General features: G+C 40.3%; 1 protein-coding gene across 2 annotated transcripts; it reads right to left on the minus strand.

Moving 5' to 3' along the window:
* Positions 1-1,265: 1,265 nt before the first annotated feature.
* Positions 1,266-27,320, minus strand: ALDH18A1 (aldehyde dehydrogenase 18 family member A1). 2 transcript variants are annotated; one of them, XM_062496326.1, is made up of 18 exons: positions 27,223-27,320; positions 24,422-24,545; positions 21,436-21,659; positions 19,810-19,959; positions 19,615-19,719; positions 18,157-18,309; positions 17,509-17,599; positions 15,740-15,864; positions 13,556-13,700; positions 12,408-12,481; positions 11,665-11,764; positions 10,359-10,579; positions 7,550-7,687; positions 7,245-7,440; positions 6,984-7,105; positions 4,525-4,711; positions 3,551-3,646; positions 1,266-2,643 (listed from the first exon to the last, which is right to left on the minus strand). In XM_062496326.1, exons 2-18 carry the CDS (start codon positions 24,513-24,515, stop codon positions 2,462-2,464), a joined length of 2,403 nt encoding a protein of 800 aa, XP_062352310.1. In that variant the 5' UTR covers positions 24,516-24,545; positions 27,223-27,320; the 3' UTR covers positions 1,266-2,461. The 2 variants fall into 2 exon arrangements, with proteins under 2 accessions (XP_062352310.1, XP_062352309.1); XM_062496325.1 differs by having other exon boundaries at positions 18,151-18,309.
* Between the last annotated feature and the right edge of the window lie 318 nt (positions 27,321-27,638).

The raw sequence follows: 27,638 nt of genomic DNA on the forward strand, positions 1-27,638 counted from the left end.
TTTTGTAAGGCTTTTTATTGTAACTTTTTTCCAAATCTTGAAAAATAAAATTCCAGGCTTTGACCAAAGAATTCATCAGGCAAGTGTGCATATAAGAGAGTTTCTACCTCATCTAAAAGCCTGTAGGCTTTAAAAATTCATTAAAAATGTTTGAGCATTCCAATTCACATCTTGTTTTTGAAATCCATGACAATTAAAAGTCTCTCAAATATTGACTTTTTCCAGTTCTACCTTACTCTACAGTAACACAGCTAAAATAACCTAGATATTGAGCCCCACCTGTAAAAGCCAAGGCACACTCAAGACCCAGCCCACTCCACTACTACACAAACTACTGCTCCCTAAAGGCCAGAGCCTGTCACCCTCAAAAGACAATGAAGGTAACTGTGCCAGCTGTCTACAGCCCAGAGATGAAGTGTACGGTCTTTGCCAAAAGTATCTAGATAGATCAACGTACTACCACACCACCCTGAGGCTGTGCTACCCCGTCTTTAGTATTGCTACACCCGGGCAGGGCAGCTCCAACTGTGACATGGACACCCAACACCGCAAGCATCATGACAGCGAGATGCGATAAGCACATGAGCAACAGTGACTTCCATAGGGAATATGACACCCACCAGCAGAGAGGTCCAACAGTGCCATGACAGTGCAGTGGTGACTGCTGCAGCCATCAGGGGAGATGTGGATGAGAGTCATCAACACCAGAATGACAGATGAGCAAGAAGCCAAGCTTTAAGACAAAAGACTGTTATGGACATGGGAATTCAATCTCCAGAGACAACTGTGTCAAAGAGATCTCACCTAAGTGGAACTTAAGGTGCCACCCAGCTCACCACTGTGAGAGATGACCAATGAGAAACATACAATATGAAAGATGCCAGACAGCTCCACACCTAAGATGGAATTACAAGATAAGAAAGGCTCAACAGACACTATGCTTATGTGGAAATGCACAGAGACTTGCAGGAGGGCTACCAAGGTGCCTAGTGATCACTAAGAGCTGTAGAGACATCAAGACCTGAGGAAGGTACAGTGTACAATGCAGAAGACAGAGTTTACACAACACAGGCGTGTGCTGGAACTGCCTTCCCAGGGACAGTCCTAACACCGTGTTGAGATGGAACCCGCTCCCTTGACCTGCTCCAAGAAAATGGCTCCTGAACAGCTCTCTCCCCTGCAGTGACTTTAAACCCCCTCCTTGCAATTCCCAACTTTGCTCCCTCCCCCCTAGAGGCCTCCCCCCTCAGCAACCTTCCCTCACTTTCACTTCAGAGGAACAAGGTTCTGAAGCCATCTTCCTTGCTACTCTCCAGCAAGCCAAAGCAGGCAAGTTTCAGTACCACCACCCTGCTCTGGGGCCTCCCATGCCGATTTGAGGTCCCCATGTGGTGCCACCTTCAGCGACAGGAGCCATCCACACCTACTGAGGCGTCTCACTTGCCTCACCCATGTCCACTGGCCCTCGCATCTGCTCAGAGGGGAGATGTACCCTGCACCCCATCGTGATGCCCCTGTGACCAAGAAAGGGTGCAGCAGCACAGCATCCCAAGCACAGTGAGTCCACCATGCACGCCAGGACAGCAGCAGAGAGCAGCAGGCAGGAAAGGAAATGGTGCCCCAATGAGGCGATAGAACACCAGGACCCTCCGGCAGCACCGAACCAAGAGCTCCTGCAGCTGGTGGGGAGCTCTGACCACCACCCATGTGGCGGGGCTGCAGTGCACCTCGGGAAACACTAGGGCAGGTGGAGAGCTTCATTCTCAACAAGCCATCATCGAAATGCTGTTGGGGTAAGTTTTATATAAAACTGAAGAAAAATAAACCTTTGATACAAATATGTAACAAAATTTATGTAGCAGACAATTATGTTATTTATCTACATTAGTCAACAATACAAAGAATTAGATATAAAAGGTTCCTTGGTCAAAAGCTTACTATACATTTGGAACATCTGTCCCCCTATCTCAAGAATGATCAAATACAAAGAAATTAAGCATAAAGATTTCTGGCCCTCAAAAGATGCCATGATCCTAAGACTGAAGGAAAAAGCCCTCAAAACCAAAACTACCGAGTCTGTTCTCCAGAACAGACACCTGAATAAAACAAAACTCATGAAAAAAAAATAAGCTCCATCTACCATAAAACATATTTGCTGCAGGGAGCACTGGAATAAAAAAGGAACGTATTCAATACTGAAATCCTTCCTTATGTTACCTGTATGATTTGAAAAAAATCTGTCTTTGGGAGAAGTGAGGTCACTTTGCAGATACATTCTAAGGAAACTGAAAGGGGGGCGGGAAATTACTCATTGATGGGATCATTTTGAATTCATTGCACTGCAAAATGACCAAGGAGAATGTTTCTGAAGATGAAAAACAAACTCCTTCACCAGAGATTATCCTGAAGCCTCAACATTTTCAGGAAATAATTACACCCCTGGGTTTTCTCCCCAGTGTTTTTAGTTGGCATTTCTCTGAGGGAGAGGGAGGCTTTCATGAAGATACTTCATGCTCCCATGCTCTGAAAAGTCAGAAACAACATGATTGTCCCCCCTCAGCAACCACTTCGTAGTTAAGAGTCCTTCAATTCCCACTGGTCCACGTGCATGGATACGTGAAGTACTAATTCCCACTTCAGCACCTGTAGGAAACACCCAAGATAAAGGTAGTTAATCCTCTGACGATGTTCACATCATACTAAATGTTTTTGCACCTCTAAGTAAAAAAGCTGCCTTTCAGAGACCTGCCAATCTCTGCTCCTCTCCAAATACCAGTTCCATTTACCTTATGGAGAAGCTCCAGGAGATTAACTATTACCTTAAAAATTGCAATGTTTATACTTCTGGCTGCTATAGTTACTTTCAAAAAGGAAGACGCAAGAGAAGGAAAAGTATCTCTTACATTGCTTTTAGACTGATCTAAGAGCACGATTTTTTAAAAAAAGAAAAAAACTAAACTAGTAAAGATTATGATCCTACATCCTTTTTATCATATTAAGGAGATATTGGAGGGCAACTGGAATTTTTTAGTCACATGGAACACTGTTTCAGCTGGCACAGTAATAGCATGTAGTGGAGACTTCTGATTTTCTACTTCATCAAGGAATGTTTCCCTTGTCTTCTGCAATTCACAGTAGGTGCACCTGTTTATTTAATCAGTTTGGTTCCTGCCCTTCATTCCTTAACTCTGCACACTGGACAGCATCTCAATCTGCCCAGCAGGACTGAAGCATTGCATTCTTTAAAACATCATTAGAAAGAGAAACAAAAGGAAAGCTGTTCAGCAGTTTCACATCCTGTATTGCATTGTTCTATCACTATATGCATGCAGCATATTTTACTGCAACTGCATAGAGCTGCAAAGAATCCAAAACATGTTTGTGCGGATGAAATTTCTAGGCTTCAACTTTTCATACAGTACCTTTCCTGAAAACCTTTTATTAGATTGTAAGATAAGAGACTAATCCTATCTTCCAAGGTTCATACTGCCACATTTTTCACACACCAGATAATTCTGAAGTCACAACCCTGAAATATTTTCCCTCTTACCAAGTCCAAACCTATAGCCATCAGAGAATCGGGTACTGGCATTCCAGAAAACACAAGCACTGTCCACGTGCTGGAGGAAGAACTCTGCTGTTTTCTCTGTGAAAGGGGCAGAGACAAAAATAGAATTCATTACATACAGACAGATCATGTATTCCAATAAACACAGCATAAAACAGTGAACATACATAAACAACAAGACAACTTTCACAGGCAACCTTATCAGACAGTACTTAAACAGTCTGGGCTAAGCCATGCTCATTTTTACCTTCCTCCTAGTATGCTTATCAAGTAGACACAATTGCAAATCTTAGAATAATCTCACAAAGATTAGAAAAAGCAAAAAGATGTCTAGTTCTAACTTTATTCAGTTTAGTCAGAGAGATTCAGTTGCATGACTGAGGAGAAAGAACAGCTGCCCCAAACAGCATTTGTCATTCAAACTGAGACAGTTAAGCTATAGTCAGCTCTCCATTAGTCTCAAACATGGAATTGTTCCAAATACTGAGAAATCCTAAACTCAAATGCTATTGCAGGCAATATCTGAAAACTACAATGCAGAAATGCCACATGCAAGTGTGTGAACTTGGAGGTCAGTAGCCCTCATCAAAAAGACACATTCAAGAGCAACTCTATTTCCAGTATAGATCACTAATTCACCAGGTCCTGTGGCAGTGGTTATGGTATCAAATGCATGCATTTTAGTGACATGCATTTAAGCTCAGCAAGAAGTAGAGAAACAGAAGCCTACTTGACTCACACTGGCCAGACATAGATCAACACGACCTTAACTGCAGCTGATTCTCAGAAGTTCTGGACTTGGTTTGGTTGGAGAGTCAACCTTTGTCTTGGCACAGCCCGAGTAAGGTTTTGAACTGGCACAGACCCAAGAGACAAACTACTACAATGTTGCACTAATACCAGGAATTAGCAGTCATACCAAAACAGCAGCTTAAAGAAGGGGCCTGGTCACTAACCATTCTCTGTGATAATAACATCCGTATGGGAACTTCCATACTTGTGGATATGTTCAACAGCCTCCTGAACGCTGTCCACCACCTCAATGCAGCACTCCAAGTCCCCATATTCTGTGCGCAGAGATTTCACTTCTGAAGGACTGAATGTCAAGTAAGATGCAAACTTTGGGCCAGCGTGAATCTTCACCTGCAACACCAGAAACATTTTGTTTGTGGCTACTGACCACACCAGAGCCCTTCAGGTCAAAGCATAGCTTCTTGTACTCAATATGGGATGGATAGCAGTCCCCACGGTGCTATGTTTTGAACTTCTGACTAAAACAGTGTTAAAAACACACCAGTGTTTTGGCTGCTGCTGAACAGAGCTTGCACAGCATCAAGGTTCTCCCCTGTTCCATCTCTGTGCCCCTAGCAAGAAGATTGGGAGTGCACAGAAAGTCGGGAGGGGACACAAGTAGCAGCTGACCTGAACTGACCAAAGGGGTATTCCATGCCATATAGTGTCATGTGCAGCAATACAAACTGAGGGCAGCAGGTTTTTGAAGAAGGTAGCCATTGCTCAAGAGATTGGCTGGGTATTGGCTTTTTCTGTGGCAGACAGCAAGTAATTAGCTTTGCTTTTTATGTGTTTTGGGGGACTGGAGGGTTTTTAGTTTTGTTTTGGGGTTTACTTTTACTGGGTTGTTTCCTCCTCTTTGTCCCCTTTCTTCTTCCTCTTTCCTTCACTTATCAAGCTATCTTTCAACCAAAAAAGTTCCTTGCTTTTGCTCTATTATTCTCCTCCTGTCCTACTTGGAACAGGGGAGAGTAAGCAGGCACCTGGATGGTGCTTAGCCAATGAGTGGAGTTAATCCACAACATGCAGGCAGTGCAAGAAAAATACACCTATACTTTGGGAAACTTGGGAAATAGGTGAATTAGCTACAAAGTACAATAACTGACATGCTAGGCTGGCTACCTACCATGTCAAGCTCCTAATTCAGGACACATTTAAAATTATTTAAATTATTTAAAGCAATTGCATCACTTAGTCACCAGGCAGAAAAGGCCAGTACAGTCCTAGCCAGTACTAGGAACACAGCTAAAATATTCATGCCAGCCTTTGTTTTAAGACAGCAACTGCAATGCAGAGAATAACAAAAAAAAAAAAAATGCTTCCATGTATACACCTATAGAAATTTTAAGATCTTGGATTACTTTTATCCTTCTACTTTATAAATTGATACCAGCCTTCTCTGAAGCACATCTCAGACACAAAGGGGTTACTGGGTCCAAAACCAAAAAAACTCACAGATATTTTTCATTTGTTATAAAGAAGATTTTAACACATTATCAACCTCTGCAAAAACACCTAAACAATGAGAGATAATTTAGAAAAGATACAGCTCAGAAATTCCATGCAAATGAAACACAAATGGGAAATAAGGCATAAGTCTACTAAAAGGCTTTTAAGACGGCATCTGTAAAGCAGCATTTTCTTGTGCAACTACACATTACTTTAACTGCATAATCCTGCCCAATATTTGCATGTTTCTTGTAGTCAGGACAGATTAGACAGAGGTAACATCCTCCCCACTGTACAAGAAGATGGGTTAGCGTTAGTAGTGGAAATGCACTAGTACTCATATTCCTTCCATCTAAAATACAAACATCTACCCTGCACTCTACCCGTCCCAAGAAATAACTAAATGAGATATTAAAAAGCCCCAAACATTGAGAACTTGTTCCTTGACTACTTATCAGCTTCTTTCACTATAACCCTTTTAACATCATCAAAATCTATGATCTCTCTATCGTGCATTAATCACTGCCTGTGCACATTTTGTCAAATACACAGTACCGTGTGAAAACCCTTGATTTATGTGTAATTCATACTATGTCATGACTATTTCTTCCTGATGCATCTCTGCTATCTTTACTGAAAAAACATTGCTCGTGTCTAGACAACTAATACGTACACTGGCCTTTTGATAACCTTTGACATACCAGGAGGGAAAATGAGTGGGAATAAAGGGCATGCAAGAGGAAAATTCTTAAAACCCACTATGAAGCAAATTCAGAAAGGATTAAAAAGGGAATTCACCTGGCTAAGAAGCTAAATGTATAGATTTGGGAAGATGAGGCTTTGCATCTGGCTGAATTTGAAAGGGTAGAGAAAGGGTTATGTGCATGTTTTTATGGCAGAAGATTATTTTTGCTATATACAAGGAAGTATATAGCAAAGGTATCCCAGTAACAGCCCGTAGCTCTCCTGAATAAGCTGCTTTCAGATAATTTCTACAGAAACACTTGATGCTGTGTGGCAAAGCAAATTTCACTGATATTTACAAAGACACATATGGGTAACTAAAATATTATGCTATGTAAACAGGGCTACACCAGCCAGACCAAATGCTTCTAAAGTTTTAGAAAAAAACAGACAAAAAACACAAAACAAAACACAAGTATGAGTGACTAACCTGTTCTACTCTCAACATGTCTATGATCTGATCAAACAACGGGGTTCTCAGCAAGTCTCGATGAATTAAGAGAGTTTCCAAAGCATTACAGGCAGCAGGATATTCACACTTTGAGTCTCTGACTGAGGTTTAAGAGTAGATAATTGGTTATATAATATTTGCAATAAAGATTTTGGATATTATATAAATTACCATAACTACATTGCATGCTCCAAAGTTCAATTATACCCATGAGATTCAAGTCACCCTCCCACAACTTACTAATTCGTGTGACCTTCTCAACACTGGCGTCTGTGTCAACATAGACATGACAGATCCCTTCACTGTGTCCCATCACTGGGATTCCCTTAGCAGCTTTCTGGATATTTCTGACTAGCTGTGATGAACCACGTGGAATGATGAGATCTATCAGCTTATCCAAACGGCAGAGATCTTCTACTTCCTCTCTTGTGTTCACCTGTGGTAGTTGCAATACAAAGGGTTTACAGTTTGAACTCTCAAGTTCTGCGCGCACTTTTTATGCATACCATAGCAAAGAAATAGCTGATTTAACTCTAGGCACTTACCAGTTGAACTGCATCTCTGACTCCATGAATAGAGAGTGCTTCTTGTGTCAGACGATGAAGGATTTGATTACTATGTGCTGCCTCTTTCCCTCCTTTAAGTAGTAAGCCATTTCCACTGGCTATGGCCAAAGCAGACACCTGTCAAAGGAGTTTATTATGGGGAAAAAAAGCCCCTTAAATGTAATCTGCTTCTTCTGTCAGAGTAACACCCAATAACACAAAAGCAGGATTTTTTGTTCAGTTGATTTACTCAATATTAATCTACAGTTTTCTTTTCATGGCTCTGAAAAGCCATTACAAGTAGCAAATTTAACTCCAGAAACTAAAAGTACTAGTCTCAGAAGCAAACTTGAGTTTCCAGGGCACTGTTGCCACAGAGAGGCTATAGTGAACAAGTCAGAGGAAACTGTGGACATAGGGCTTCATATGAATTGGACTGCTGTGTGTGCAATTACCCCAAGGAGAATAATTTTAGGAGCAAGGTCTCTTGTCCCTAACCATTCCAGCAGTGAGAGGCAAATAAATTCTTCCTACAGGAAGGAAAACCATTTTCATCATGCTGTCTAAAACAACAGTCATAAATAGGTAACACTAAGTGTGGAGAAAAAAAATTTTGAGACAATAGGCTCAGCATCATCTTTGCTTCCATGTTTATCATCAGAAGAAATCAATATATATTGCTGCCCTTCTGTTTAAGGTATCAGATTTCACCCATTTAAGTCCAGCAAGGCAAGAGGTTTTTATTCCTTTCTACCTCAGAGAATGTCAGACGCAATAAAACTCTCCTTCTAAACCTATTTTACTTTTGTATCTTTTTTTTATTCATTATCCCAACATCATTCACTATGGCGTCACAATTTTTCCACCTACTTTAAAGTTTAAAAGCATTCACTCCTTTAGAAAACAAAATCACCTCCTCTCCAGAACCTCTAGAATAAACAAACTCAGTATTTTAAGTTATTTTGCTGCATTACTATTTTCTGGGAAAGATTATACATAAAATTATCATCACCCGTATATGTCATCACCAAACCTACGCTCATTAGAATATCTATTGTATGTTGTTGACATGTTGATGCCAAAATTAGCCACACTCACACCTAACAAGAAGCTACCTTGGTGGCACACTCTAGATCCTGATTCATTAAATAACCAGCCATATACATCTTTCCCTTTTTAGTATCAAATGGGTAGTAATAATCACAATGCTTGGTATTCTACCTCATTTGAAAATAATACTGAAAAATAAGAAACACTTCAGAAAAACACACTGAAGTATAACTGTCTGGGAAGTCTGCCTTACATAATTATCACGTGTCTTTTTAAGTTATTTTGCTAGACATTAAAAACCCATCTGATTGTATTTTAAAAGTACCTTCTAAGTATCTGCCCCTCCAGATCAGTATCACAACGGAAAGCTAAAGAAATAAGTTTATTTAAGTAAAAAGGCATAAGATAAAAAGAAATGTTTTGACCTGGCTAGAAAAAAATGAAAAGAAAAAAAAAACCAAGAATTAAGACTCAAAAATCAAAAACTTGTGTGATTAAAAGTAGAAGACAAGGTAAGGGGTTTCAAAATGGTTCAGTCTCAAAGACTAGTAAAACATGACTATACTTCAGAGCAACAACTGGATTTGGTGGAATCTATACGAAACAGTCTCTGAAGGATGCTTGCAATTTCACCCTGTAAGTATTAGAGGCAAACATGTTGTTTGTATAAGCTCATGGAAGCTTATTAAATCTTAACCCAACAAAGCATGAGATGCAGTAGTAAACTAAGAAGAGGGAACTGCTCCTCTCCATCAGAAACCCTCCTACTATCAGGTACAGGATGGGACAGAAATGATCCAATTCAAATGCAGTTATCAAAGATGAACCTCTGAAATTTCATGAGGAAGCCTGATGTGAGTATGAGGACAGGAGGTGGGCAAGAAGCAAAGCAACTACCAAGACAAGCTATCCTAAGTCTGTAAAACAAAGCAGGGGAAGAGAGGGCAGGGCAGGGAAGCCAGCAGGAGTCAGTCTGCTATAAATTTTAAGATACAGTCAAGAGAGAGAGGAAGCTATGCAAGGCAAGGGATCTAGGTTGAAGTCCAAGAAGGCAGACGCAAATTCAAAAAGGTACCACACTGGTTATCTGCAACAAACAGAGCTGGTAGTCAAGGGAGACTAGCGCTTTTTTGTTTCACATGAACTTTTCTTAGAGCATACTCCTTTTCACTGTGAAATAGAGACTACTCACAAAAATCTGGCATGAAATACAAAGTTGTCCACTGGCTCCACAGAGCCTCACACCTTCTTGAAGTGGCTGTACCCACCATTTTCTACTCAAACACCTGTGCTCATATGTTAAAGAACTTCTCAGTCAAGCTTCTTAGATACCTAATGATAACTGTGGGAAGAAAATGTTGCTAATCAGGGTTTATCATCTTTTTGCTTTCATTTTAAAATCTACTTCAGTTGCACAGTAAAGTAGTTGGGTGTTAGAAAGTAAGACCAGTGTTGCCTCTGCAACATTGGTTCAGCACCCATATTTTCATGCATTTTATAACAGCATTTACTTACAGGAACACTTCCACACAGTGCTGCAGGGGAAGGCATTTGCCCTTAACATACCTGCCTTACTCCTGGCATAAGACAAATTATTAACTGAACACTGCAGAAGCAAGTTCTGAAAACATCTCTGCATAAAAAATAGGGATGCCAACACAATCGGTTGTAGATGAATCCAAACAAGAGTCCTTTGAAACAATACTTTTTGTAGTCTCTTGCTTGCTACCCAATAGTGTAATCTACCTTCCTTACAAACCTGTGGAAGACAGTCAGGACGAGATTCAAAGATCACGAGAAGGACACCAATGGGCACCGTCACCTGCTCCAGTTCCAGGTCTTTTGCTATTCGAGTTCGCCGAATTACACGGCCGACGCTGTCCTGCGAGGATGCTGCAATCTGACGCAGACCGATAGCCAGGCTGTTCAGCTTTGAAGTAGACAGACTTAGGCGTTTCAACAAAGGGAGTGCTAATCTCCCTAAAAAAAGAAAAAACTGTGCTGAAGATAGATTGGTCTTCCTAGGCTCAAGCAGAAGGGACTTCAATGAGTGCTGAGCATAAAGAAAATTAAGGTATTTCCCACACCCTAGCAAGTAATCTACCTGACATTAAAAATGCACAGCATAAAATCTGGTAGTCACAATAAAACCCCTCAAATATGATGATTTCATGCACCACATTTTTAAGTAATGAGGTTTAAGTGCTTTGTATACAAAGCAACCGCACAAACCACCATCATCCAGAAAGATAAGGTTTGTCCTATTTAATGCACTGAATGCGTAACTAAGTCTCTTACAAATTGCTAACCTTGCAGTATTTCTGGAAGGTCCAGGCAGTAATTTCATCTTTCTGTTTCACTGTTAAATCAGTGCTGACACATGCATAGCATTTTCTGTGCAGACTGGGCAAGAAGAACTTGAACTTTCTAGTCTGAACACGTTCAAACAGTAAGTTAACCCAGCAATGTCCCCTCAAATACTCTGGTCAGTGGTGCATTCCAGAGAGTATTACAATTCATGATTTGTCCTTTTCATGTACTTGCTATGCCAACACAACACATACACATCCCAATTCCAGCTTCTCAATGACTGCATCAGTCTAACACAGAAGAACAGGTTTCAGCTGAACCACCTAAAGAGAACATTCCCCAATCAGAGGGGTACAACTGATGCTTTGGCGAGCATCAATTTAAGTGTAGAGATAATAGTCTTCCCTTCAGGAACCAAACATTACATTAACCAGCCCCAAAAATACTCACTTTATGCATTACAGTAACAGAGGTATTTGTTCCATTCTTTTCGGTTGTTTTTTGTTTGGTCTTTTTTTAGAATACACCACTTGGTGTTTTGCACTGCCTCAGTATCTTCACTGATAAGGCATCTGTTTTATGCAATGAATGAGGCTGCAGCTGTTTACACTGACAAGCTCCCAAAATCCTGGATTCAGTAATGTGTATCAGCCATATTGCCCAATCCCAGGTGACAGAAGATTCTAGTTCTGCTCGTTTGAGGCCCAAAGTTGTCCAAGATGATAGTATGACTGTGGAAGGATTTGAAACAGTACCTTTATTTTCAGCCTCCTCTAAGTCCTTTTTGTTTGCCAAGAGAATTTCTTCTCTCTGGTCCGTTAGTAAGTCAGCAAGACGATAAATAATCTCTGCTCTCTGAAACAGAAAACAGTTTCTGAACTGACTTCTTATTCAAAGTCCATGCTGCTTGACATATAGCTCCTACAGCCCATTTATGCTGACCACATCCTCTCACTATCTTAACTCTCCCGATACTTGGCCAGCTGATTTTTCCAGCCTGCATCACATTGAAAAAGAAGACCAAACACCACATCAGCCTCTATCTTGCTTTTTATTATCTTGCTTTCCTTGCCCAGTCTTCTTCACCAAACTCATATCCTTCAAGAGTACCCTGTACCACATCATACCCACGCAGCTGCAGAGTAGTAATTGTCTACAGCTCCACTTTTGCATATATGTTGTATGCTAAACTCCACACAGGTGTGAATGGAGCAAGTTATTCCAGTCAATTCTTCAGCAGCTTTGACCACAATTCTGTGTATTACTTGATGCAATCAAAATTTTTATAAACCCCACATGAAAGCCCATATTACTTCACAGCCCCAAGGAACACTATCTTTTTGCTTTTCTCATCTTTAAGCAGGCTACAATAGAAACAGTGGATCTGGCACAGAAATAATAGATTACTGTCCCAAGGGGCCCATTTATTTACAAGTCTGTGTTGTAAAACTTGCCACACATGCACAGTATTAAAAATTTGCCCATATTGTTCTGTCACCTGCTCAGGCTGCAGAGCTGCCAAGGTCCTGCCACCAGCTCGAGCCATTTCAGCCTGCTGTTCTACAGTAGGGCCTGCAAAACAACCCAAAAATAGGCAATGCAGACAAAGAAACACCATAGGCAGAAGTGAGCACTAGCCCATTTGTCTTCCAATTCTTTGTTCAGAGCATGAAACCTGGTAACAGTTTTTAACAAATAAATTTAAGAAAAATGTTGTATTCTAATACAGAGAAGTCTGTACCTGACACAGAAATACTGTTATGGTCCCTACATAAAGAATCACCACAAAGATTCTGCCTCCATGTCACAGCAAGTGTGCAGCATGTATCAAAAGAACTTGACAAAGGGCAAAAGAACAACAGAATAGCTAAGTCTCTAGGGCACAGTAGCCTACTGAAAGAAAAGAGGAAAACTTTGAAAAGTTCAAGTATCCAGCTGACAGTCCACAGGGACAGACTTTAGCTACTTACCATACTTGTGACTTGGAATGGGATCACAAGATCAAAAGCTTTACTGTTGATACCAACTTATTATAGTGGGGCTAACCAAAAAGGCACTTAAGCACAATAACACTGAGTGCATGCAAAGATGATTTCACATATTTATACAAAAATTCCATTAAGGATTACTATACACAAAGAAATTCACTTGGCTTAAAGTGTAAGTCAAAAGTATCACTCCAGTATCTATTCTGCTAGGTAATGGATCTTTGGCCTGATTTTATCCAGCAATTTTTACACAGTTCCAGCAATGCATTGGCAGGAAAACACTCCTACCTACCATATCAGAAGGCTGAGTCATAAAATAAATTAATGATAAAAAACAAACCTAAACACTACCGTAGTTCAGCAGCACATTCTATATCCATATTTTCACACTGAAATCATGGATACTTGATGATAACTCTTAAGACTATAAAAGGCAAAACTTCTACTCTACTCATTGCATTCTTCAAATAAAAGTCTGATGCACCAGTTTATCAGCTGGAGGGAAGAAGAGCAGAGAATTCAGCAGTTTCTATCCCTACTTTAGAAAACACCTTTCAAAATCCATTTTGCAAGCAGAGGGTGGTTTCCCAGTTATTGCACAGCTCTAGACAAATTTTAACTCTACAATTCTCAAGGTACACATTAACTCTGTACTCACCTGCAGGCTTTACCTCTGAAAAAAAAGTTCCAACTTTCTTCCCTTCTACAATATCTGTGATAACATGACCTGAGATCTTTGGGTGGGTTCCATTTGCAATTACTACTGAAGTGCCTCCTTGCAGGGCCCACAGAGCTGCTTTCACCTATAGGAAAGGACAGAACTAGTTGCAAGAGTTTCACTGGTTATTTGAATCACCACTCTCAACAAGACTTCTTGGTCCACTTTGATGCCCAGACTGATCTCTTATAATTTCAAAGAGCATTTAACACACTTTGGGTATCTCTGACCTTCAGTGTTGGAATACTGATATTTGCTTAATCCTTCTACAGCATGTTAAGTTTACACCAGGATTAGCTCATTAGTATGGGTCATTTGAAATCCCTGTGCACTGACTGGTCCTAAGATTTGCCTCTTTGCACATTTTTGAGCAGAATATGATTTCTCTCAAATCCCATATGCTACCTGCTGAAGAGGTACTGCCAGTGGTTTCCTTCATTCATTTTCCCAATCAAGGTATGGGCAATATTATCCACTACTATACTTAATTACATGTCATTTATGTAATTGCAAAAGTGTCTCTGCTTACTCACTTCTATGCTTTCCTAATATAGTTCTACAATTTGGTACTACAGTCCACAGTCAGTATAAGACACAAATGCCAGACAGGCCTACCACATCATACTCGGCTATCGAAGGACTATCAGATGTTTCATTATTGCTCAAATTTCATGCTGAAAATTGAGATTTGTTCTTTGAGGTACCATCCATTTTTTTTTATTGATGCTATGGTTTTTCAAAAATGTCACCTACCTTCTCAACTGTAGCAAATTTTTGTTAGGACACCTGCATCAAGATTTGCCTCTATATGACTCAAAAGACACCAAGTAACTCTAACTGATTATTACTTTTACAATAAAAGTACTCTCTGACCTTGGCAGCTTTACCTACAATACCTGGAATAGTTTAAACTAGAAACCAGATAAGGGAAAATTATTTCAGACTAAGCTTTGTACATCCCACAGTTATAAATGCCTCCTCCTTTTGCCACCTTCCAGTCCATGCTCTGATACTTATGAGTATGCCTTAACTGATTCTTCAGAAAAGGGAATAATCAGTAACATAACTAGTGAAGAATTTTGTTTTGGTATTTTCCTGCTTAGTCAAGATCTGCTTTGGTTTTTACAGACAACCTTCCAGGTATGTGCCAGGGAAACCTGCAGCAATTAATACTACAGCAGTTTGTATCTCAGCTGCCTGAGAGACATATGCTGAAGTCGCACAACACACCCATGTTTACGTAGTCACAGCAGTGAATACTGAGACCACCTGACCGTACACAGCACTAAAACACATTAGCCCTCCCACCTCCACTAATCTTTCACTCAAAAACTCAAGTACCTTGGTCTCCACCAATATATCCTTCAGAAGTACATTGTACAAACTCAAAGGAGAGGAAGGTACCATATCAGATTTAAGCAACGGGGATTCCCAAAGTCTTTGAATTATCACATAAGAAAGAACTGAGGACTGACTCTTATTTTAATTTAAAACACTAAAATACAGTTCCAAATGTCATCTTTTGAAATACACTGGACTGTAATTCTTAACTTGCTCTTTTCAATTCACATGGACCTAAAAGCAAAGCAAAAGGAACCCATGTACCATTTCAGGGTACTCAAAGAATATCTGAGGCTAGAAAGGATCCCTGGAAATCATATAGTCCAACTGCCTGCTCAAAGCAGGGTCAACTAGAGCAACTTGCTCAAGACACCATACAGTCAGGTTTCAAACATCTCCAAACAGAGAATCCACAGGCTCTCTTGGCAACCTGCTCCAATGCTTCAGCTACCTCATTGTAAAATTCTTACATTTCAATTTAGTCACTTGTATTTCTTTCTGTGCCCATGGCCTCTTGTGTATTCCCTGGATACCACCAAGAAGAATCTGGTTCTGCCTTCTCCAAATTCTTCCTACAGCTACTTATACCCAGACCTTCTCATTTCCAGTGTAAACAATCTTAGTTCTCAGCCTTCCAGTGTGACAGTGCTCCAGTTCTTTAATCATATTCATGGCTCTCTGCTGGTGTCACTGTAGCATGCCATGCATGCCATGTCCTTCCTGTACTGCAGTGTCTAGAACCAGACACAACTCTACAGATGTGGTTTCACTAGTGCTTTCTACCTTGGCTTCCATGCCACCCATTCCCACTCGGGATTTGGTTCCAAATGTTACAGACTGCTGGTCTCCTGGGTAAAATATGTCAATAAGCTTTGCATCATCAGACCCTGGTGGGCTGTCAAAGAGTCCTGAAATAAATAATAAAAATCAGTTATATACCCTCATGTCCAAAGTTCACCCATGAAGAAAAGAAAAAGAAAAAAAAAAACAAAACAACCAATATGAGGCTAAAAAGCTTGCTCCACTTCAGGAGCAGGAGGAATTCTGCAGCAGGAATCCTTCAGGAGGAGAACTCAAAACTTTCACTGAACCCTTCTATTTGTAGAATTAAAAGCACAAAATTCTTAACTGGCAGACCCAAAAGGTATAGGTTTATTGAAAGCCTAAAAGAAACCAAAACCAACACGCTGAATAGCAGCAAGCAAGCTGAGAGGTAATGACATTTGGTTGAAGTTTTAGTTAGTTTGCAGTTTTTAGATGTTCAAAATCAGGGTTTACATACACAACCCCCCAGCTGAACAGACGAAGAATAGTCCTCCTCACCAAAGACTCAGATGATATTCTTGAATGACAGGTTGCACAGTGAAAACACAGGTAATTCAGAAACATGTAAAAAGGGTAACTGTTGAATTCTACTAAGGAGGAACACAACACTACAGAGACATACTCTTATTAGCATTTTTTTTAAATCAAGTAATTTAATGTCACTGCACTTGGTGCTTAATGACACTTTGGTTAACTAACATATTAAACTTCAACTCTACCATTACGCTTCCAAGAAATTCTATATACGCACAAATACTGCCACAACAAACTAAGAGAGCACAAGTGCAGTCTATCTGTGCCTGCCCTTGATAGGTTGGGAAGTAAAGGACATCTTTCCATAAACAAGCTGTGACATTGAATTAATAAGCTTCAAGGACAGGTGTGCTGGTTTGGGGGATTTTTTACAAAATCCTTTGATTATTGCTTTTATGAGTTAGTCTAAGACGGTAATTTTGATTAGAATTAACCATGAAAACCAGCTGCATCTGCTAAAAGAAACTGTTCTTATGGAAAGACACCTCTTTCCTCCTCAAGGCCTCAAGCATGCGCTGAAGACCAGGATCTACTAAAAGAAACCCATCTGGAGAAGATGAAAAAGTATGTAACTTAAGGTGATGTGGACTGCATTGATCTGAAACTGTACCCGCTATCCTCCTCTCTCTAGAAAAGGAGGTTCAACGTTCACTGGTGACAGGCTTATGTCACAACAGCACAGCTCAGAAGACTAGAGCAGTGTAAACCAAAAGTAAGTGAGACAGAAAGAGCTAGCAATAGCCAGGTATCTGGAGAGCAATAACCAGGACTTGCAGTACACCAATTACTCACTGACCAAACCTGCTGCCAGAAGAAACAACCTACCATAGAATAGTATTTGTTTATACTCCTGATTCAAGACACGTAGCTTTTTCCTGCATACTACTCCTGACTATCATACAACTCTGAGAAGCTAGCAGAAGTACCATAGTACATGTGCTATTCTGGGATCTGGAACAGGTCTCAGGTTCACATGCATGCTCACCCACCCAGATTCAACAGTGTGTCAGACAGTGTTTAGCTAATGCCACAGCATCAACACCAGGTATAGGCCTTAAGGAACTATTGTAGTACATTGCAATTGTCTTTGTAAAAGAGATGAGCTGAAGAGACCAGTAAAACAGGAAAAGAGGTTGATTTAACAATCTGATGTGCTTCACTAAAATCATAAATGAATGAAATTACTCACAAACCTTCTACGTCTGAAAGAACAATCAGAAGATCAGTTTTCATTTCCACAGCCAGTCGTGCTGCCAGACTGTCATTATCCTTCACGCTAATTACCTGCAATACACATGCATATCAGAAGCAGTGAGCAGTGTGAGGAACTAATAAATATTTAGTGCCAACATAAAAAAGAAATCTAGCTTAGCATTAACAAGTCCTCCTGAGCTACTTTTTTCACACCCACCAGAAGCTTCAAAGGTGATCTTTGTGTGAAAGTACATATGCTTCAGTAAAGTGGTATCCAAATGACAAGCAGTGTCATCACTACTTGCATTCTCCACCTAAGGCCCCAGTGACATGGCAAGAGGCACTAAGTGATGCTACTTTAAGAAGGGCTGCTGGATTAGATGACCTCCAGAGGCATGCTTGCTTTTGGTAAAGGAGACAATATTTGGCCTGGTTTCGTCCCACAACACTGTATCATGCCAGATAACAGACAAGTCAACACAGTCTTCCAGTACCCTCTTGTCCACCCACTAATTCTGTATCTTTGTTTCTCTGCTGTAAACAGAGGTCCCTGGTTATGCCATTAGTCAAGTACACATTAGCACTGCACCATCTGCAAGCAGGGCCCTCCCCGCTGCCTTCCCCCACAATACTTTACCCACATTTACCCCCTGCAGATCACTGTTTGGCTCTGGAGGTGGAACAACTGCATCGTTAGTGTTGATTATAGGGACAATATTCATCCTTAAAAGCTCATGCAATGTTCCATTTAAGTTGCGACGCTTCTGTTCATCGTGGAAATCCAGATTGGTGACTAAAATCTAAAAGGAAGAAAGAAACTACTTGGCCTACCACCTTTCCTATGAGAACATCATACAAACTTATATATTAACACATTGTAACAGAGCAGTCATGCCTTTTGGGTCACTAAAGAAACAAAAGCCACATTTTAAAAGATACAGAATAAAGGGAGAAATATTCTTTACACGATATTATCAGGTTTATTCCACTGAAGCCTGTAATAGCCTACCTCAAGCTGGTAAGTCACACATTCCAAGAACAAACTTGGAAATAAAATTGTAATCAGAACATAGATGATCATAATAACTACTAAGACCCTAGACAATTCCAACAGTCTGCTCAAGGTGCTGCCTTTCCAGTTTTAGCTCCCACTTTAATGCTCCTACTTCTAGCAAGTAGAAGGGATGCTTTATATCAATCTTCCTTCCACTCACTAGAACTCGCTATTCTGAAACAATCTTGTCCCCTGAACGCAGATAGCACCCCTTTCTTTTAGTGTTTAAGACAAAAAACACCCTCAATGTCTGCTCTGGAGACTTTTTTTTTGGTTTTACTCTGCCATTGGACATTTGAGAACTAAGCAAAAAGCTCTACAGCTCAAATGTACAATAGCACTTGGCATCAATGTGTATGCTAAGTTTTTTGGCACAGGCAATTAATTATTTTATCAAAGGAGTGATAGTTGTCTACAGATTTGAACAAGATTGCAATCCAGCATGATCTATAGCAATTTTTAACTATATTATAAGTAATTTGGCTATATCAGCTCCACCCTACTACAGTAAGAAGTTCCTCCAAGAAGATTTCATGCTAGGCTCCTAGAAACATTAATAGTGTCTAAACAAATAAGGCCTTACCATTAAAGCAATTCTGTATTTTCAGAGTATCTTAAGATAAGCAAAGTCTGTTTAGGAGTAGTTCAGCTGGTGCAGTTGCAGCCTTCAGTATAAGACCCAGGCCAGGGATACCACCACCCACAAGTTGGAAAGGTTAGAAGAGCAGATGAACAGCAAGTTCTGAAGTGCAGTTATACACTTCCATCAACTTTACAGAATGTGTCACAATTTAGTCACTTGTGGCTCTTAAACCCTCACTTTGGACTACCAACTTCAGCTTTTGTGAAGAGATCTTAACAGACCCTCCCTGCTATAAAAGAGAGGACACACCTGAACTCCAAAAAGAAATAGCATATTCACTTTATCTTGACAATAGATAACTCTGTTTCAGAAATATTTAGCAAGGCACTCTTGTATAAGCTACCACTTATGTGACAATAATAAGCTCCAAAAGTAGCAAGTCAGTCTAGGCATGAAGGAATGCCTTACCTGAGCTGCACAGATGCTGTACTGTGTAAACATAGCCTCATACAGAGCCATTAGTCCACTCTGCCCGGCTGCTGCACAGGCTCGGGCCTCCAAGACTGGAATGGCCTACAAAGACAAAGAGCAGCTGTCAGGCAGTGACTTGAACAGGTAGTACCCAACACTCAAGGGAAAGCAGGAGTGCCATCAGTCTCTCACCATATCTTTCAGCTGACTCTGGCCTGAATGAAGTGCTTGCCTCACACTCTGAGAAAGCAAGATCTCATGACGCAACCGCTGCTTTCCAAAAGCTACGGCCCCACTGGTGACAATCATCATCTCTCGGCCCTGATTTTGCAGCATTGAGACCTGTAAGTAAAGGAAACAGTGTATGATCAGTGAGAACAAGACAGCCCCTGGCTACTACAACCTTTTGCTCACCAATTCCTGTTGACCACAAGCATTTTAATTTCTCTATGGATGTACAAAGAAAGGCAATCACCCTTCACGGTATTTCTGCACACCTTCTTAGCCACTTGGAAGCTACGCAATCTATAATTTCTCATAAACCTTCTTTTCACAATACCAGCTTTTGTGACAGAAAAATGCTTGAATCCATCCATTCCCAAAGCTACCATTATACAGTAACTTTGAATTCTAGAAGTAAAGAGGCCAACTCTCAATAGTAATGCTTTCAATTACTTCCTCCTTACATGTATCTGGCTAGATTACTTTCATAGCCCCAAAGCTAAATGTCTTACATGAATTTAATGTATTATATTAACTTTACTTGCCAGAAAGGACATGTCCAGCGCCCACCAACACAACCCTTTCATTTTGGAGAAGTAATACTTGAGTTGATCCCATCGGTTTTTCATAAAAGTAATGAGGTTTCAGGCTTTTCTCTGAAAGAACTCTTCAAATGCTCAGGTGATCAAGAATGGTTGACTCGTTTTGCAGAGTTCACACACTTCAGTACCACCTTCACACTAGAGACAACTAATGCCCCAGCCATGTCTTACTTAATGCACAAAAATCTCACTGTGCAAATCTCACCCTCTATACTGGGTTTGGCCAAGACAGAGTCAACATTTTCTATGGGGGTCTGTAGGATACTGCGCTTCAGATTTCAGTTCCAAAACAGTTTTGATAACACTCCAGTGTTTTGCCTATTGCTAAATAGTGCTTGCACAGCATCAAAGCCTTATCTTTCCCCCATGCTGAGCAGCATTTGCACAGCCATCAAGGCTTCCCTTGTTCCACCATGTCCCATCCCAGCAGGTAGGCTAGCAGCTGGGCAAAAAGTTCAGAGAGGACACATTTCAGACAGCTGACCTTAAACTGGTCAAAGGGACTTTTCACACCATATAACATCCCACACAGTAACAGAGTTGCAGAACAGCAAAACGCAGGAGGTTGTCTTCCAAGGTGCCAATGCTCAAGAACTAGCAGGGCACTGGTGTGCTTGAGTAAGGCGGTGATTGCCATCACTGATTTCTTTCCCACTCTTCTGGACTTATCAAACTACCTTTATTTCAACCCATGAGTTTTCTTACTTTTGCTCTACCCATTTTCTTCCCAATCCCACTGGTGGTAGGGCAGAGGTGAGGGGAGCAAACAAAAATCTGTGTGGATGCTTGGCTGATAGTCACAACCCACCACATCCTCAAAAAAAAATTTACAGAGTTACATGGTTTATAGTACTGCAGCATAGGGGGTTGAAAAGGGAAAGGTTAACACATTGTTTCAAAGAGTATCAATATTTTATCATGTTTTACAGCAATCTTCTGTAGCATCCATCACCAAGTACCTGAAGTTAACACAAATGTTCAGTCACAGAAGTACCTGCTCTACAATAGAAGCCAGCCTCCCAAGGGCCAAGCCACACTCATCCCCTCGAGTAACAACAGCACTACCCAGCTTTACTACAATCCGTTTTGCATGCTTCAGCTCACTGCGGTGGGCAAATGATTTTCCATGTGCACGGCTCAGTGGCACAGTGATAAATGGAATGTTGCTCCAACAACGGATGGATTCATTCCTTAATCTTTGGTTATGGCAAGGGAGATCTGTGGAGAAAAACAAAAAAAGGAAGGAAGACAGACAGAAAGACAGACAGACAGAAAGACAGACAGACAGAAAGACAGACAGACAGAAAGACAGACAGACAGAAAGACAGACAGAAAAGAAAGAAAGACAGAAAAGAAAGGAAAAAAAAAAACAGTTTTAAGTGTTTCAGACTTCTAACCCTTCACAATACACATTTCCCAGTAAGTGAAAACAAGAAGCTAGCTTCCAATTCACCAAAACAAAGTGAGAAACTGGAGTGTCTGAGCAGCACTAACCATCCCTAAGGTATAAAAGGGTAATACCTCATGCATCACAGGGCTCTGACTCTGGGAATCTAGAAGACCAAACTGAAAGACATCGTAAAAAAGCCTATATAGCTCACATCTCAAGGACTAGTTTTAAAAACAATCTCCTTTGCCTTGCCTCATCAGATACAGTTAAGAAAGTTTTCCTGTCAGAAGTATCACAGAAAGCCTGACTGTTAGAAAAGAAACACAGCTTTTACCACATCTCCAAGCCATGTATTTTTGCACATTGCTCAGCTAGGGAGAACTGAAGGGACACAACAGACATACGAACTCGAAGTTACATGGTGGCATTCAAGCCCTGGAACAGGCCTCCTGAAGACGTGTTTGTGCTCCATGACTGCCAGTGCTCAGGAGGCATTTGGACAATGCCCATAACTGCGCTTTAGCTTTGGGCAGTCCTGAAGCATCAGGCTCTGGGACTAGGTGACCACTCTAAGAGTCTTACAACGAACTATTCTGTTCTAGTTGATCCTAACCAATACATCATCTGAAGATGCAGAGGCTTCTTTACAAATCAGTGAACTGAATCCTATGCCATGGTCAGAGTTACCCAATTATATTTCATATGTACAGTATCTGTAATTTTGGTGCTTTGTAATACATAATAGATTCATTTATAACTTAAAGTGACTATTCTTGGTGTTACTGGAGAAAGACAAGAATTAATAATGTGCTACGTTAAAAAAAAAACACTTTTAATTTAACAATGCTTTAATTAATACATCTTTCGCTCATTATACACACAGAAAAAGTTTAAGTTACGAATCATAAGGCTGCACTAACATGTCACATATAAAAACAGAAAATGGAATTTAGAGAGGCATTTCATTTGCCCCAGTTTTCATGAGGGAATACTTGCAAACTAAAACAGATCTACAATACATAGGAAAGACTGGGCAAAGGAGTACAATTTGACTGTTGTTTCCACCATTACACCTTACTATTTAGCACTAGCCTAACCAACACAGTATAACCAGAAAGGAGTTTATTTCCAGTTCTCCTGGCTTCAGGGTTTAGAAGGTTACAAGAAGGTAGTTGTTGAGAGATAACCAGTATTTGAAAAGAAACCATTTCCTTTTTTAAGAACAATAAGGGAAAAGACAACAGTTCTAGAACAAGCAGAGTATTCAATTCATCGCCACTAAAGTCCTAATCATTAATCTTGCTCTGTGACTGCATAAATCTTTTTAGTTATTTTTACACTGGACTGAGATGTGAAATCAGCTCCCACATTAGACATGCAAAACATTTCTGGAGAAGCAAGCCCATTAACTTGCTCCATATGCAGAGGAACTGACATAGCCATCCAGTCCAGGTTTTGGACAAGTAGGCTTAAAGGCATTCCAGTTTTTATATCCCACACCTGCTAGCAGTTTAAATAACAGTTAACAGGTCCTTAATAAAGAAAGACACATGTATCAAACATACTTAACTATCTGACACTGCAGATTCTTCTTTGTAGCCTGCTTAAGGCTTGCTTCTCAGGAGTAAAGAAGCAGAATTTCAAAATACACAAGCGGAATAGAACAGAAAAAAAAAATGTGGAGAACAAACAGAAAACAGCAGGAAAAAAAAAATCCCCGTGATAAATGACCACTCCAGCTTTAGATCACAACTGATGAGGCGACAAGAGTTGCTCCACTGCTGGATACTGCCAATACTTGGGAACAAATTTCTCATAGTTAGCACTGTGAAAATTACTGACTTCAGAAAATGTGGAATATTTAGAAATATTACAAATACAGAAATCAACAGAGCTGTAGCTCATAAATAAAAAGTTTAGAATTTTCAAGAATTTAACAACTAATTCATATTGTTATTAATAAAAAAGAACTGTTAATACACAGACCAGTGGGAAATTAATCTTGCATGCAATGGTTAATAGATACTCTCTTGATCTAATGGAGTTTATCTATCCTTGGCTTTTGTATTTCAGACCACTAATCAAGCAGACACTGAACGGTTCTCTTAAATTAGGTTTTCAGGGAAGAACTGTTTACTGGGTACCTATGTATCTACACTTAGGTTTCCTGCATGCATCTTTCCACTTGAATTTAATCCACATAAATTTGAGTTTTGCTCTTTACTTTACTCAAGACATCTGAAAAGGCAGATGGGGGAGCAGACATAATCAGATCTTGTTTTTCAGGAATGTATGAGGTTGAAATAAAGAACTTCTACAGCAGCAGTACTTTTACAACTAATTTTTTTCCCTGAAATGCATGTCAGAAGGAAAAATACACAAACTCAGACATCCAGCTGAATATTACTGAGTTAAGGGAGAAATCAACATTGAGAAAGCAGAGCTTCAGCTGCAGTTCACTTCAGAGGTTTTAAGTTTTGAATGATGTTAATGAGATGATTTTCCTTTCAACAAAAAGGAAAGAGCATAGGCATGCCCAGACACATACTGACCAACATTTTAGAAACGTGTGCTTTTCTCTCATACATACATAAACGGGAAATGGCTGCGATGGCATGTGGCGGTAACACAAAGCACCATCCAGGGGAACGGACAAGAGGGCTCAGAGCAGCTCGACACAACATTTTGAGATGCCTTCTGCAAATCAAGGGTATCTGCAAGTTAAAACAAAGGGAGGAAGTGGAAAAACTGGTTAAATATCAACGACCTTCTATCTGTATTTCCCTCCTCGTCCAGTCCAACTCCTCTTTTCCTGTACCATCTTAATACAATTTCCTTGTGCCCACTCTCCATTTTGCAGAATACGCACACGGACTATGATATAGAAGAACTGAAGCCCCTCTTCCCTACCTGCTGCCAGATCTTTATTAAAGGTAAGAATAAAACATGGCTCCCTGAAGAGAGAAAACACTATTAGTGAATGTACCCACAATGGATAAAAGTAGCATTATTTTCATGGAGAAGCCTGAAGGAAAAAGAAAAAAGTAGAGAGGTGGTATCATACAGATTTCTCTGTACACCCTACAACAGAGCATCTACTATACTTCTCATGAATCTCAGCCCTATTCAATATAGGAAATATGCTCATTCACTTTTCCCTGAGCATTATCAAATTACAAGATCTTATCCATGCTTACAAGTAAGGACACCAATTTCTAATCACTTGGCATTAGCTTTCCTTGACTGAACCTGTAAACACTCAAGATTCTTCTAACTCTAAAATTCACTAGAGCAAATACACAGCAAATAAGGAATACACAATTAGCCATTTCCTATGACAGGTCTAGTTCAAGTAATGCATCTAGTCTCACCAAGGAAACAAAATGAGGCTAAGAATACAGCTCTCCCAGACTGTATCTAAACTACAAAACCTCTCCTTCCCTTTTACAAAACTTCACTTCCTTTACTTGCTTTCAATCCATTTTCCAGCACCATTGAAATAAGGCAAACAAAACTGCACAAACTACGGTACAGAGAAAGCACTGAAAAGAGGACAAAGAGATCTTATAGTAACTGCACTGGAAGACTGCTATTACAAATACCAGGACATTTACAGCACTGACAGTTCTGGCACACATGAACACTTAAAAGGGCCTCATTACCCTGCATCAGTGTAATATTATTCCTCATTATAATTCTTACCAAAATATACATCTCTACATTAGACAAGGCAGCCACCAGCACATAATGTTCCTCCTGTTCTGTCTAGTAAAGCTTACATTGCATGGCATTTTAATAATATTAATCTGCAATGTCCCTCATCAGAAATGGCAATAACTGGCCACTGGCAGGGTGAGGCAGACAAAGGACTCTGAGCAGATCATGCAACTAAGCAAGTAGTCAAAGTTTTTTTCTCATAACAGGGTAAGCTTAAAGAAGCAGGGGAAGAGTACTAATTAGACATTCCCCCTTTTGAACCCTTATAGGCACCTCATGCGCCTGCCTCCAGTGTTGCACAATTGCCACTATTCATGTTTCAGCCTTCTACCTTGAAGCCTGCCTTGACCTCTACTGCCAGACACTGTCTTCTCAAGAGGGCCCTAGCTGGGTCTCAGAGAGATGCTCAAAATCCGGCAGTTCCTGACATGAGCTGGCAAACACCAGGTTCTTTATCCAGAACCCCTTCCAGTACAGTCCCTGAGTGGAAACTGCCCATTTCCCTTCAGCTCCCTCTACAGACTATGCCCCTTAAGGGATAGAAACAGGCACTCTGTTGCCCGAGACAACTTTACTAGAAGCAGGCAGAAAATGAACAGTGAGAAGCATCAGACAGTGTGGATCCTTTGAAGGAAAAGATTAGAGAAAACAGCATGTTTCTGAACTAGCTTGTGAGAAATGGCAAGGAGACCAAGTTAACAATAAAACAGAGTTTAAGGCAGCAGCAGGTATCAGTATGTGAAATGGAAATGGATGCTGTCAGAAAGTACAGACAGAGAACAATTTACAGTATGATGTAAACTACAGGCCTTCTTTCAGGCTAATCAAACTCCTTTCTCTCCTCTCACTTAATCAAGGATTTAAGGTCAATTTCAACCCCCATTTTCCATTCTACTCACATTTCCACCACTTCCATAGCTGGAATGGTTCTGACATTCAGTGACAAACAAAAAAAAGTTATATAACTAAAAAAAAAATTTTTTTTAAAGTAAAACTTTCCTGTCTTACTTGGAAGAAGCAATTTTAAAAAATCAAAATGCATTATTCAGGTATTCCTCCTAGCATTAGCTTTTTTTTTTTTTCACTACCAGAAAAACCTAATTCTTGAAAACTAGTCTCCAAACATGACCTTTAAAAATACTATTTTCCTATAATCTCTTTGAATAAAGAAAGTTATCCTCGTATTATTGCTCATAGAAAACCTAGTTTTCATGTATTTATTATCATAAAACCAGCTGTTAGGTAGCACAATATATTTAGCTGCTGTTTCAGATCAGTGTAAAGAGACTTAGCTACCTTCCAAAACAATCAGCAATCTCAAATCCTAAAAATTGTGCCTTGAAAAACAAGTGTCACTGCTTTCCCAGTCTGTTGGCTGCACAGCCATAGCATGTCAACAATTATTTGCAGTGAATTGATTAAATTAAACTAAATAAACTGGTTTCACAGTTTTAGATATAAAGGCAAATATCTGAGTGTTAAGACATTCCACAAGCAAAAAAATCTGGAAATCAAACTCTGATCGATAGAACTAACTTGCAAAATACTTAAGCAGAGAAAAAGAGGTAACTTTAAAGGAAACGCACACAATTTCTACGAAGTCTTCCCCACAACAGAAACTTTTGAGTCCCCTGTAATATTCAGAGGCTTTTACTATTTAAACCGTTTCATTACCTTAGCAACTGAAACTTCTGCAAGGAGAAAAAAAATCGATTGCAGCTCTTCGTGCAAACTTTAACCCGAGAAACATTCCCCGAGGGAAGTCAGCTCAGAATAACTGAATAAAATAAAGGAAAATTTCAAATAAATGGTTTCTAGACCCGGGGTCTGCAGATGGTATACGCAGAGAGAAAAGGCAATTCAAAGCAGCGAGTACCATCCGATTCCTTTCTCTCAAGAAGGCATCCCAGCGATACAGGCCGGTCACGGCAGCAGCACCGGCGAGGCAGAGCAGCACCTTGTCCTCCTGGCCTCGAAACCCTACCGAGCGCCTCAGAGGGCAGTACGTGCAGGAGCTCGGTGTTAGTCCATCCTGCCAGACCCGGCCTGTAAATCAGCTCCGCACCGCAAGAGCGGCCGCACAGCAGCAC

The sequence above is a fragment of the Cinclus cinclus genome, chromosome 7 (assembly GCF_963662255.1).
Source record: "Cinclus cinclus chromosome 7, bCinCin1.1, whole genome shotgun sequence".
NCBI classification, from domain to species: Eukaryota; Metazoa; Chordata; class Aves; order Passeriformes; family Cinclidae; genus Cinclus; species Cinclus cinclus.